The 14,281-nt window shown below is 40.2% G+C and overlaps 1 protein-coding gene across 3 annotated transcripts; it reads left to right on the top strand.

Moving 5' to 3' along the window:
• The first annotated feature begins 855 nt into the window (after nt 1-855).
• LOC129365169 (tetratricopeptide repeat protein 7B-like) lies at nt 856-13,977 on the top strand. 3 transcript variants are annotated; one of them, XM_055038158.1, is made up of 22 exons: nt 856-931; nt 1,368-1,485; nt 2,795-2,949; nt 3,036-3,111; nt 4,671-4,763; nt 5,026-5,183; nt 5,521-5,642; nt 6,363-6,441; nt 7,021-7,226; nt 7,326-7,389; nt 7,476-7,610; nt 7,701-7,889; nt 7,992-8,109; nt 8,722-8,779; nt 8,943-9,015; nt 9,261-9,421; nt 9,505-9,621; nt 9,707-9,795; nt 10,071-10,187; nt 11,259-11,461; nt 12,998-13,071; nt 13,480-13,977. In XM_055038158.1, exons 1-22 carry the CDS (start codon nt 914-916, stop codon nt 13,625-13,627), a joined length of 2,571 nt encoding a protein of 856 aa, XP_054894133.1. In that variant the 5' UTR covers nt 856-913; the 3' UTR covers nt 13,628-13,977. The 3 variants fall into 3 exon arrangements, with proteins under 3 accessions (XP_054894133.1, XP_054894135.1, XP_054894134.1); XM_055038160.1 differs by lacking the exon at nt 856-931 and having other exon boundaries at nt 1,418-1,502; XM_055038159.1 differs by lacking the exons at nt 856-931; nt 1,368-1,485 and adding an exon at nt 1,893-2,102.
• The last annotated feature ends 304 nt before the right edge of the window (nt 13,978-14,281 follow it).

The following is a 14,281-nucleotide window of genomic DNA, read 5'->3' as shown; positions in this document are numbered from 1 at the left end:
CGCTGTTTGTGACACCTTTGGTGGCTACAAATTGCTCTTTTCCTTTATTTGGGAGGAATTGTAGTCTGTTATTCTTTGTTGTATGTTTACAACTGAGAAAATGACAGCATCTGTATATAAAACCAAGAACTTAGACTTTGATTTGCTATTGATAATAATGTTTGTTTATTTTGAGGCGGTGATATTGAGTCAACTGAACATCTTTTCTATGAATGTGTGCATTGCGAAGCTTTGTGGGAGTTTTCTAAGAAAGATATTATTTTTGGGACTCGAGAAAATAAAAAAACAAACAATCTGAAAGGCCACTAAATGTAATAATTATCAGGGCCAAGTTTTTCATTCACAAATGTTGTTTTCTTAAAGCCAAACCATCTTTCCCCACTTTTCAAAAGGAACTTTGCTACCTCTTTTTGTGTCTAAAATTCATGGACAAACAACAAGATGCAGAACTGTATAATACGATAAACAATTTGAAACTGCTGGAAAACTGCTGGCTTGTCTTTTTTGTTTTGTTGGTTTTTTTTGTTTGTTTGCTTTTTTGTGTGTGTGTGTTTTCTTCTTTGTTTCTTTTGTCCTCTATGTGTACATGGATGCAGCCTGGATCAGCTTCTTCAGATTTTCAGGTTTGTTGTATATGATAGTAATAAAAAAATTAATTAATTAAAAAAAGTTTAACTCCGGAATTCAAACTGTTGTTATATTTTATGTTTTGAATAATTATAATAAAAAAAAAACTCTAATGCGTGCACATTAGCTTGTGTTTGTGAGACGGCCACGCACGTGGTAGCCGCGCTACTACGTAAAATGGGCATCAGCCAATGAAACGTGATTGATTGATCACTGACATCAGCCAATGAAACGCGGCCCCTCTGGTGAGGTCATACGGACGGGCGCTGGTGTGTTCCTTCGTGAGATGTCTCAAGAGAAGCTGGTGGGATAAAAGAAAATTCTTATGAGGCCACAAAAACAGCATCTTTAAATGTTCTGTAAACACATTAAGAGTAGTTTTGTAGTGTTTTGTGTAACTTATGTGTGTGATTTGGACGAGGTTTTGACCTGCGTTGTTTAAATTGCTTGGTTGGTCACTGTTAAAGGCACCATGGATATGTCGGTATTTGGCTAATGTTTGGTATAGTATTTTTTTTTCTCATAAATTTGTATTTTTATGCGACAAACTTAATCTCCTTTATAACTGCTGTTACGGTTATAACTAGCAGACGTCAGTGTTTAGTAAAAAGGTTATAAACGTCGGCATTTACTGTGTGTTTGAAATATTTTTCCCAGTTTGGTCATGGTAACTCAGGACCAGATTTTCTGAGAGGGAGCCTGTTGTGGCGTTTCTGACCGGGTCCATTCTTTCCCCTCAGTCACGAAAGATAGCGACAAATGGCTCCTCCTCGCCGCTGGAGAAGGAGGTGGAGCGCTACCGCTCAGAGGGAGAGTGGGAGAAGATGCCGGAGTTGGTTCGGCGGCTGTCGGCGAACGGTACGAAGCTCTTAACGGTAACATTTATTCACCAGGCCTCTCTTCCCCCGGGGCCTGGGTCGTTCCTACTTCCTGTCAGCAACACGTCATAACGCAGGATGTTTTTTTTTTCCAGGCGTGCGCATCAATGTCATGACCGAGTTTGATACGGATAGGGCGATATTTGTGGACGTGGGGGCGATTTCAAAACTGTTTTTGGGGGTCAAAACAATTTTGTTTTCCCATCAGTTGATGACAGTTAAATCTTGCTCGTTTTTTTCGCGCTTTTTACGTCGCCATGGTTACTCCGAATCCCACTAAAAGTAATGGCTCCCCTCCCGGTACCGAGCATCAAATTTGTGCATCAAGGTCTTGTTTTTTTTTTTTTTTTCAAAAATTATTGCCAGTTGTTTTATGGAAGGAGAACATCTGTCCTGCGTTCAGCCATCACCATCTGCATTCATTCCCCTTTTGGATCAATTCAGTATTTTGGATTTTGAATTTGAATTTCGAGCATTCGTCCTCATGAGGAGGGGAGGGAAAATTTGGCAACAGCTGGGAACTTTTCCAATCTGCTCTAACAAAAGCATAAGCTGGCAAAGAGATGAAGGAGAAGTCCATTAACAGAACACCAGTCGGTCAGTCAGTCAGTCTTTGCTGCCACATCTCCATCCCTCTGTCAGATAGTTTATGTTTTTCAGCACCCGAACTTCCACAAATCAAAACAGGATCTGCTTGAGTACGGAGGCCAATAGAGTCATAATGTTCCAGGATATCTCGTGTGTAAAACAAAGACCTGCAAAGTACTACTTTGGATATTTACACATATCACATAATGGCATATTTTATCTTCTATAAAATGTGCCATTATGTTGCAGACTGAAACCAAGCTCCTGACGGAAGTCTAGTCTGTGTTACGGCAGAGACTAGACTTGCTGATTTATTTATTTTGACTAATGCTCCTGTTATGGAAATAAACTTGATCCACTGGAGCTTTGAGCAAAGGTTTGTGACTAGGATCTGTACTTGAATTAGGGAATGCTTCAGCTTTTCATTGGTACCTAATACTTCCTGGTATTTGTGTCGTTTCTGCATTACTTGTTAAAACTCTGAATATTTTTAATCCTGTTAAATGGAGACCAGTGACAGGACATATTTATTTAAAAATGTATCATTTTGGATAAAGTTGTCCCATTTATGCTTTTTTCTGGTATTGTATTTGGTGCTTACACTCCTGTTTTTTCCACTGTGAAGTAAAAACATGTCATGTTTTTTAAAATTGGTTGCTAGCTGCTGTCGATCTTAAAGTGCTCTGCCTGTCTGTGTGTAGATGATTTAGGCGAGTTGCTGTTGGGAGAATCCAAGCTCCAGTTGTACTTGAAAAACCAGCCCATCAAACCGGATTCGAGTCTCCAAAACACCCAGCCAGAACTGATGGAGGTCAGGAAGCACCTTGCGGTTGCTCTGGACCGAGGAAACCTCAAGGTAAACTCTGAAAAGAGCACCTGATGCATCGCTGACTGGATGACTTCTTGTACAAAGTTAACTCTTTCCATCTAACTTTTCTTCAGGCCGATCACCTCCAGGAAGCCGACCTGCTGATGGCCAAACTCTGTTATATTGAAGGAGAACACAGTGAAGCTTTAGGTAATCATCGTCTTTTTTTGTTTGATGCTTTCTTCCTTGTACATATACAGAGACATATTGGGGATGTGGAGAACATTTTTTTCTCCATGTCACATTGGGCGTTCCCTCGCTCAATGTGCTTTCTGCAATATTTGCTGGTGTATTTTGCATACAGTCACAAATGTCAATTTTCAGTGTTTATTCTTGACTCTTTGGAGCAAAAAACTGTTTGAAAATCCATTTGTTCACTGCATGTTTATGTCTGTCTGTATGAGATTGAGATGAAAACGGCCCCTTAAACCATTCAGACCAACACTAAAGAGACCCAGTCAAAACTGTCAGATGACTTATCATCCCACGATAATAACTCAGAAATAGTCCAAGTACTTTGGATGTAGTTTTTCTTCTTTCCTACTTACGGAAAGTTTCGGTTTATATCATAGGTTTGTGGTGCATCTCTATCATAAAGAAAGAGATATAAAACATTTTTATATTTTTTATGTATTTTTATTTCACAACGAGATGTTAACATACATGGGAAAACCTCACGAAAGCCTTATGGAACAAGAGAGAGTACGATGACCCCGGTAAGAAAGGCTCACAGTATTCAATTATACCGGATGAACTGATCAGCACATTATTGCAAGTTTTGCGAAGTAAAGAAAAAAAAAAAAAATCACATGTCCCTTAGGGGGTTCCGTACTGCTGAAGTAAAAAATGTGTCACTTGATTAATTTGTTTCCAAGGATTTAGCTGGTGAATCTGTCAGGTCCTGTTTCAGGTCTTTTCTGGATGCTGTTTCTTAGCATCTCATCATATTTTTAAAATATAAAGCAGCTGAAAAACTGTTCAGGGATGCTATACATTTTCCACGTTCTATATCAAAATGCTCTATGAATATAGGCCAGATACATTATTATTATTATTTATTTATTTTTATTTTTTTGTAGAAGTGCAGTTTTTAATCTGTAATTGGAGTTCAGGATAGTATAAAAGAATGTGGAGATATTATTGCTAAGAATTTTAATGATGGCATCCGCTGCGATAAATACAGACTTTCCTTGAAACATGAAAGCGTGGAAGAGTGGATAATATAAAAATAATTGGATTAATATATGTACTGAAGTATTAGTGGGATGATGGATAATGGAAAAAACTGATGGATCTATGGATGGAAACAAAGATGCGTGGATGAATAATAGAAAAGCGGATGAATGGAGGGATAAATAAATGACGATAATGGAAAAATAGATCAGTGTCGGAGGGTGTAGAATGGATAAACTGAGGAGAACATGGATTGAAAAAAGAATGGAGAAACAAAAGGAGAAATAAATACAAGTTTCAGACAAGAGAATGGGGAATAAAGTGAGAAAATATGAATATTATTCTACAGTCTCACACTCACTCCTACTTCTCCAAACCTGAAAATACCTAAAATACCTTTTTCCAGATTGTGTACGAACCCAGTGTGTTGAACAAGAAGACTTTAATACAGATGTTTGGCCTCTTTGAAGAGCTGATTCTTGTTCTAATAGACGACCACAGTCCAGGAACTGAACAGAGAAGTTCTGCTTTTCCAGGTCACTACGACCGGGTGAACCTGGACGAGCTGGAGCTGGTTGGAGCTCCTGTGTACAGACTGTCTATGATAGCAGAGGCCTACACCACCAAAGGTAAACACAGACACACACGGGAATCATTTGTACCTCGTAACCTTCTTAACATCCACTTCCACACCTCAAATCCAATCTCCACTAATCTCTGTAGCAGTGCTTTTTATCTCTACACAGTGGGCAACACAATATTTTTCTAAATCAACTGAATTAAACTGATATGTTAGGACGTTAAAACTATATTTTGAGACATGACGCAGTTCAGCTTCCTGAAACGTCTGTCGCATTTTGTTCCCATTTCCGTTTCGCTGATCTCTCCCAGGCTTGTGTCTGGAGAAGATCCCGGAGCCGCCTCCCTTTTTGTTGGACGCCAGCTCTCCGTCGACCCATCTGAGCCCAGCGGCACGGGAGCAGGAAATCATCACCTGCTATGAAAAGTCCGGAGACATTGCTCTGCTGTACCTGCAGGAAGCGGAGAAGGTTTGTGTTTGAGGGGGAGAAACGAGAACATGAACACTCACCAGCTACTTCTAGAGCCAGGAAATGTCGTGCCATCCTTGTGGGAGTGTGATGATTGTTACACTGGCAGTGAGCAAGTTTGAAAAATGTGCTTCTGCTCATGATGGCCAGCTGACAAACAGAACCGTCTTTATATACAGAACGCCTGAACAGTAGGAAACCAACAGATATATGAACCTATTTAAAGGTCCTCTCTGTTAGTTTCTATTAATTTGGACGAAAATCAAGCATCATTTTCTGTAATTTTGTAGTAATATTTTCTGACTTTTGCTGTTCTGTTGTGTTTCTGTTTTTGTAGGCATTATCAGGAAGTACTCACAGCCACAGCCCAAAGCCAGGACCAATGACTCACGATTTGGAACTGAACTACTTTCTGGAGACAGGCCTGCAGAGAGCCCACGTCATTTACTTCAATAACGGGTAAAATACATGGATGGAGAAAAAGGAAGAATAGATATTAATGTAAGTTTACTTTGGGTCCTGGAAAAAAAAAATTGAATAAAAACATGCTGCTGACATTCAGAAAAGCTTTTACATTGTTGTTGAAGACCAGTCACTTGGCAGAAATCACACTCAAGTTTTTTTTTTTTTTTTTTTTTTTTTTTTTTTGCAGTTGTAATCTGACCAAGTTAACAAGTTGATTTATGCAGTAGAGTGTGAATAGGGCTTTACAGCTTTGACGTTTTCTCATACCTTATGTGGTTTTAGGATCAGAAAGGTTGGATTACATTTAGTCTGTCAATGGCTGGTGAAGCTTCCTGCTCAAAGAAAACAGAGAGTGGCATGAGGTTTTTATTTATAGGTTTGTTTTTGTTCCATCTCCTTTGGTCCAACTGTCCATTTATTTATCAATCCACCCCTATAATATTGGTCTGTCTGTCCATCAGTCAGTGAAATGAATCTTAAAGATCACTATTAAATTCGCAAGTCAGTTGATAATATGATTTTAGCTGTAAAAAGTAAATATTTTCTTCTTTTAAAATTTGCAAGTCTTGCTTACAACATGGAGGCATGTGCAGCCGGAAAAGTCACAGAATTTCTTTTGTGGCTTTTTGTGTGTGTGTGTGTGTGTGTGTGTGTGTGTGTGTGTGTGTGTGTGTGTGTGTGTGTGTGTGTGTGCGTGTGCGCGTGTGTGTGTAGAGACCTGCCCCGGGTTGTGGGCAGATTTCGGGAGATTCTTCGGGCTGTTGAAACCAGAACCACCCAGAACCTTCGCATGGTGAGAATTCATTGGGGAGAATGTCTGCCTGTCTGTCTGTAAGATTTTATTTTTCTCACCTGCTAATTCCAAAAGTCCTGAATAATTTGCATGTAGTTGGATGAGTTTGTGTTTGACTGCCTTTCAAGTTTGAGAAGAATAATTACTACTTAAATGTAGGCCTCTCTCGATAACAATAGTAATGTTGGTTTGAGACCTTTTTCGATTAATATACTGACAGTGGCATAATACAAGTTCTCAAACACTCCATACTTGAACTGGAAGACATTTTAAGTAGCTAAAATAAATCACAATCAAAAAGAATGAATTAAACAGAAAAATAAAACACACACACAACAGTAAATAAAATGGCCTCAGTTTCAAACAAACATCAACTCTCAGAAAGTGAAATTTAAAAGCTCATTTTAATTTATCATCATTAATTGCTTATTGCGACATGGTTATTATCTACATGTTAAAACTTTCGTGCCGGATTTTGCCGATTCATTCTATTTGCCGTTTAAGTCGAACGTCACATGAATCAGCGCACTCCTGCTGTTTTGCTGCCCTACTTAGTCTGTAATTTCATTGTTTGTGCAGACAATAGCCCGACAGCTCGCAGAGATCCTGCTCCGAGGAATGTGTGAACAGAGCTACTGGTCTCCTCTGGAAGACCCTCCGAAAGTGTCACCCCGGGAAGATCCTCCGAAAGTGTCAACCCTGGGTCATCCTCCGAAAGGTTCACCCGTGGATGATCCCACGCATCGAGGGGCGCGCCGAGCCTCACGAGTGTACTGCGGAGAGAAGTATGACATTTGTATAGTATTTGTTGGTAGGGAATTCAAAACAGTCTCTCTGTTCTTCTCATCTCCGCCCATCTTCATCTCCCTCTTGCTGCATTTCAGTTTGTTTTGTCCTCACAATAACACAGAGGAAGCTCTGCTGCTGCTGCTGATCAGTGAGTCTATGGTGAGATGCTTCATAGAGTCCCACTTTTAAAACATTGTCATGCTGTGCAGATTTTACTTACTTAGCTTTGTCTGTTTTTGTGTCAGGCCAACCAGGACGCTGTCCTGAGCAGGAGTCCTGAGGACAACGATCGGATCACCAGCCTAGAGTCTGCCTCCAGGGTGTACGATCTACTGACCATAGCGCTGGGCAGGAGGGGGCAGTATAAGATGCTGTCGAGGGTAAAATGAAACATGCAACCACACTGACCTACACTCCTGAAATTGTTTCCAATTAGACCAACAAATTCTGAGAAATGTTGCCATCCCCAGTGCTTGGAGAGAACCTTGAAGTTTGCTTTTGAGGAGTTCCATTTGTGGTACCAGTTCGCCTTGTCACTAATGATTGCCGGCAAATCCGCTCGTGCTGTCAAGATTCTGAAGCAGTGCGTCCGTCTGAAGCCTGAGGACCCCACCATCCCACTGCTGGTCGTTAAACTGTGCATCGGTCCTCTCCACTGGGTAAGAAGCACATACCTCTTTCCAGAAGTGAAAGTACAGCTTTACTTTTACCGTGTTTCTCTCCTGAAGTTTTTCTTACATCTTGATTTGCTGATATTTCAGTTGGACGAAGGGGAGGAGTATGCAAAGATGGTGACTGACATGATAAAGATTAAAGGGGAGTTCAAAGCCAAAGGTTTCTTGGCCCTCGGCCTGGTTTACAGCCTCAAAGCCACTGATGGCAAGTCTGCTTACTAATTTACGGCACGCGACATATTCCACTCCCATTATTCATTCCCTTCAGGAAGCCGAGATGTTGCAGTCGCAAATATTAACGCAAATTCACTCATTTTCCAATTTTCACTTCCTGCTTTGCCACATCTCTTGAAAGCCAAACTTGCAAGATAAAAATGTGACATGAAGCGGTAACATTTGCCACTTGTTATTTATTAAACAAAGATGAAACCTGAAACTTAAATCTATTTAAAATAAAAATTAAAAAAAAACTCAGGACACCTATGTAGCTCCCTTTAGGAATCAAGACTGAAGGAATCAAATGGACTTCAATAGTTGATGGTCATCGGTGTGATCCGCTCTACATAAACAATGACCTTTAAGAAGCAACTGTTTTTGTACTTGTATATCTGTTAGGGGTTATAAGGACTTTGGGATCTTCAGAGAGCTGTGCAGAAATTAATGTCTGAACACTTAAGAGATTGTAACAGATCGATAAGTCAGGCAGAAAAAATCCCCAAAAGGTGTTTGTATAGGTGTACGTGTTGTTCTCTTATGCTTGTGTAATTGTGGTTGTCATATCTGAAGCTTTTATTTTGTGCGTTTGCGTCTTTTTCAGCACTGGCGCAAAACATACAGGAGGAGTTCCAGAGGAAAGCTATGCTGACCTTACAGAGGTTTCAATGTGTTTCTTAAAAATGCTTTCACTGAATACTTTAGAATTGAGTCTGTCTTGTTCTATTAAAATAGGCAAATTTCTCTCTGAAATATTGAAGTTACTGATGTCATTTTTGATTGAACATGTCTGAGAACAAAATTTTTGTTGTTTTTCATCTGCAGAGCTCAGCGCATGTATCCCAATGACCCTCAGATATCTTTTTATATGGCACTGCAGCTTGCCCTTACCAGAATGGTATCGCCGACAAACTAAAAATCAAAAACTGAAGCATTCAGAACATAAGAAAAAGATTTCTCTCCCCTTCAGTTCCACAGGGTTGTGTTTTATGTTAACTCCAGTGAAGACTTATAGTGTGTGTGTGTGTGTGTGTGTGTGTGTGTGTGTGTGTGTGTGTGTGTGTGTGTGTGTGTGTGTGTGTGTGTGGTGTGTGTGTGTGTGTGTGTGTGTGTGTGTGTGTGTGTGTGTGTGTGTGTGTGTAGGTCCCTGAGGGATTGGTGTATGTTCGACAGTCGCTGCAGGAAGGAGGCGATAACGTCCACACCCTCCTCCTGCTGGTTCTCCTTCTTTCTTCCATGAAACAGTATGACAATGCTCTCAAAACCTTGGAGATGGCCCTGATCGAGCATCCTGAGAACTTCAAGTGAGCGAAACATTCCCAAACAGCGTTCACCGTCTGTCTAACGGAGTGGCAGACCCTGAGCCGATGGTGTTTGTGCTGTGTAGTCTGCTGTATGCGAAGGTGAAGCTGGATGCCATGTGCAGAGGACCGGAAGAAGCTATTCTGACCTGCAAACGCATGCTGCAGATTTGGAAGAGCACCTACAACCTCACCCTGCCACGGTACACACACCGGTGCCACAAAAGTATGATTACTAAAGCAACCGAATGCCTGCTTGTCTCGACTGATGGGTTTTGTGGTTGACAGTATTTCAGGGCTTCACAGCAGCCTGTTGGACAAGGCCATACGACAGTTCAACACCCTGACCCTGGCTGACGTCAGTGACCCTGATGATGGTAGGCACAGACACACACACACCTGCTGACAAGCACTCGTATGAGTGGGTGTTCTGACTGAAATCAGAAAATTAAAAAAATAGACATCAGCGTAGATTGTAAAGAGCCTGGATGTTTTTAGCTGCTAAGCAGCAGTGTGTTGTAGTTTGTGCTCTTGGTAACTAAAAGTCATTTTCTGCTTAGCTGCTTCTCAGCTGTCAGTTAGTGGCTTTTGGCAGCTTTTCGTGGGTTTTAACAAAGCGATGGATTTTCCACCCGGCTTTCTACGACCACAGCAGCCAGCCGGTTGGAGCAGGCTCTGTCGGAGGAAGCCTCTCCCCATGGGAGCGGCGTCCCCAAACACGGACCCCTGGACGCCTGGCTGACCCTGGCTCAGATCTGGCTTCATGCAGGTCTGCTTCCACACGCTGATTTTACGCAAACTCTTATTGAAGCGACATTTCCTTGAAAAGGTTTTCTCAAGCTGTAGTTGTCATTGAATACAGATTGGGACCTGGAACGTTCCTTTATGGTAAAATGCCTCAGTAAGCTCCCGAAAGAAACAAATATTTAATATTCATCACAGGACAGTGATAAATATCAGATGACTGGATGGATGTAACATTTTAGTTTATGATGGCAAAGTTATTAGTTAAGCAATTTGAAACTCAGATCCAGTTTTGTTTTCAAAGACAGAGCTTGATAAAACAACCCTGATTATCCACTCTTAAAACATTTGCACTTTATCGTTATTTTATTTTATGTTCTCAGTTTGTGTATTTTTAATTGTATTTCTTACTATCTAATTTTGAAAATAGAGTTGTAACATTGTTTTATAGTTAAAAAGTTTATTCATCCTTTCTTCTTAAGCAAGCAATTGGCATTATGATTTGTAAATTCTGCTTACTTGGGAATCAATAGAGATACTTTTTTTTTTTAAAAGCACAGATCATGACCTAGATGCTAACATCCTGGTTACAAGCAGCTGAACAGCGATTCGTCTGCATATTGAGCTTACTACTTCCTACTCACTCCAGCAGACGTGGAGCGCAGTGATTGGATATCAGATCTCTCTCTCTGTGTGCCAGAGCCCTGATTCTTCTCTCTGCAGACATTTGCAGAGCAGATTGTAAACAGCAGCAGACGGCTCCCGTCAAAACACGCACACTGACAGAGGCGGTTTATCCGTTTGTCATTTCCAGCTTGATTGGCGCCGCAACTAGTGCAATCAGCCAATTAGAGAGCAGATAGAGGCACTGTTCATTTCCTCCCTCCTGCTCTGCCGATATCGCTCAGTTTTCATCATCGAAGTCATGAAAGCTTCAGATCGCGTGCCCCTCTGTTTGCGTCGCTTTGAGAGCAAAGTTCCATAGATTCTGTTGTTCTTTCTGTGCGATGAAACTCCATGTTTGACATGGCTTTATTTCAGTTTCTGGGGCAGTCTGCAACCTGTCCCCTCTCTGGGTGTCTGTTTCCTCCCACAGCTGAGGTCTACATCGGCATGAAGAGACCCGAGGAAGCCACGGCGTGCACCCAGGAGGCCGCACATCTGTTCCCCACCTCCCACAATACTTTTTACATGAGGGGGCAGATCGCCGAGCTGAGGGGGAACATAGCAGAAGCAAAAACATGCTATGAAGAAGCTCTGTGTGTCTGCCCCACTCATGCCAAGTCCATGCAGAGACTGGTAAGATATCAACACCCCTGCTGTGATTCTGCAACACTGTGCAAAAGTCCTGAAGCACCGTTTCCTCCCTGAGCAAATCAGCCTACATCAGCGCTGAATTAGTGTCTTAAATTAGATAAATTAGTGGCTATTTATTTCTTCTTGATGCATGCAACGCTCAGCTTAAATGTTTAAAACAGAGGTTTTGTGTTTGCATGATTGCTAAACAAGTCCAAACTAAACAGGACAAATTCCTGGAGAAATGGCCCTCGACTTGATCAGACTTCCCGTTCCTCGCCTCTTCGCAGCTCAAACTTTCTACATGTGTCTAAATGATTCAGATATGTAGAAAATTCTTCTTATTACAACATTTCCTTGAACTGGTAGTGATTCTTTGAGGTAGAAACAAAAGTAAAAGCTTAGCAAGAGAAGTTTGTTGTTGTTTGGGGGGGGATTTTCTATGAGGACGAGAAATAATTACTACCATGTTTTTGAACACGAATCAGGAATAAACTCTACAACCATTTTCTCAAAAATACATGCAGTATAATTTGGTTATGTTAACATGCATAACTCAAAAGTATAAATGTAGTTGTAAAAGTACTGCAGGTAAAAAGTACAATTTCAAATTGATAAGAAAAATATATATATATATATATTTTTTTATGCGTGTGGGTATTTTTTTAACACTGTGGGGCCGGCACTGTGGTTAATAGTGTGACCCACCTCTTTCGCTTTAAGGCTTTATATATTACAACATAATAAAAAATGGTCTGGTCTTTGCTGGGTTCCTTACATTAATGAAGTCTGATCTCAGGAGTTCAACAAATTCCTCACCTATGTTGTCCAATTGGAGTCCAGAAGTCAACATTACAAAAATGCTAGTGAAATATTTTTTTTCGAGAGAAAAAAGCATTTTCTTGGCATCCTGTCAAAATAATTTCTACTTTTTCCGTTCTATTACTAAGAGTGCTGTTATAAAAATTAACATTTTAAATAAGACATGCAAAGTCTGAAACGGCTTTTGTATTTTACTTCTGCTAAATCTAAATTTACTTCTGCTGGTGCAATAGCTTGATACCCTCAATATTTTCCACTTTATTTGTTCCGCTGTAAAATAATGAACTCCATGTAGTTTTGAAATATCTTCACAGCCATTGCCAGATTCATGAGCATGACTACAGTTGCTTATTTAACGTTATTGCTCATGTATTTCACCTTTTCATTGCCTTGGCACACACACACACACACACATCGGTACACTCCAAAGCAGCGAACAGAGAAAGCTCCTACATTTATAGATGTGTGACAAGTAATTAATTAATCGAATAGCTGCTAATAATCAAATCCCTGCTGTGTCTCAGGGAAGCTGGAAGAATGTTTTCGTTTTTTGTTTTGTACACTTGACATTTAATTTAGATGATTTTGGATCCTGGTAAACATTTTCATTGTGTCCCCTGATTATATGTAAAAATGCTTTCATGGCTGAAACTACAAAACACTTTTATCGGTAATTATAAACAACGATGAAGTGGTGATGTTTATGGGTCTCGTCAGGGTGTCGTTCTGCTCCAGCTGGAGAGCTACAGTCTGGCTGAGAAGATCCTAAGAGATGGTGTGCGTCTCGACAGGTATGTTTTTATCACAACTCTTTACATGTACTTTTCCTTGTATCTTTTCTTTTAAATGTATTTCTTTTATATATATATATATATATATATATATATATATATATATATATATATATATAATATATATATATATATATATATATATTTCTTAAATACACAATTTTCATATCACCACCTTCTTAAAGTAATGGCCAAAGTTTTTTTTTTTTTTTTTTTTTTGTTTTTTTTTTTTTGGCCAAAATGTATTTATTTATTTATTGGTTGATTGATTCCCTAAAACATCTTTTGGCAAATAAATGGCCCAGGCCATTATTTTAGGAAAACTACAATCTGCTTGCTTCTGCAAATTTCCCTTTTTTCTCATTTACATCCATTAAGTGAAAAATAATTTGCCTCTTGCTTCGTCAGCACTTCTCATGGCATGTGGAGGAGTCTGGGCGAGGTGCTGCAGGCTCAGGGGAAAGCCACTGACGCCATCGATTGTTTCGTCTCTGCCTTGGACCTGGAGGCCACCAGCCCCGTCCTCCCGTTCACCATAATTCCCCGAACGCTGTGAGACGTGCAGGCAAACTCGCACACAAAAACAAGGTCGAAATGCTTGTTTTTGTGTGCGAGTTTTTCTGCTTCTTGGTTCAGATGGAACCAAGGTGTTGAACTTTGTTGCGGCAGGACTGTTCAGCCTTGTATGCATGTTGTTTTTTTCTCATAAGACTTTTTTTGTCATTCAAACGTTTGAGTCGCGCGCATTCTGTGACTCGAGGCGCTTGGTGGCCAGCTGATGACTCACCAGTTGCCATCAGCTCACTTCTGTTGTCAGCTTATATGAACCAGCAGGATCCCCAATATTTATATTTATTTAAGACCTGAATTTAATTCAAGGTGACATTAAAAATTATGTCAAGTCGACTTGTTAAAATCTCCAGATACCAGCAGTGGAAGAAATAGTTCAACTTATCATTCAGGTTTTTTGCATCACTTAACTGGTTAATTTATTAATTTAGCCTAAATGTTACTCCGTGTAAAATGAGCTGTGTTTTTGTCAAACACGTTTGCTGTGTTTTGATGGTACAAAGAACAGGACTAATATACAAAACCACTGTATTTGCTGTTCTGCAACAGTTTGCACAAGGCTTTGTAAAGACTATCTGGAAATGCAAATGAACACCAATCCTGTGAGAGGCTGATACATTCAGGCAGATAAAGATGACAA

This window comes from Poeciliopsis prolifica, unplaced genomic scaffold, assembly GCF_027474105.1.
Source record: "Poeciliopsis prolifica strain line A6 unplaced genomic scaffold, Auburn_PproV2 SCAFFOLD013, whole genome shotgun sequence".
Taxonomy (NCBI): domain Eukaryota; kingdom Metazoa; phylum Chordata; class Actinopteri; order Cyprinodontiformes; family Poeciliidae; genus Poeciliopsis; species Poeciliopsis prolifica.
Note: the sequence above shows the minus strand (reverse complement) of the source record. Positions and strands in the feature narration are given on the sequence as shown.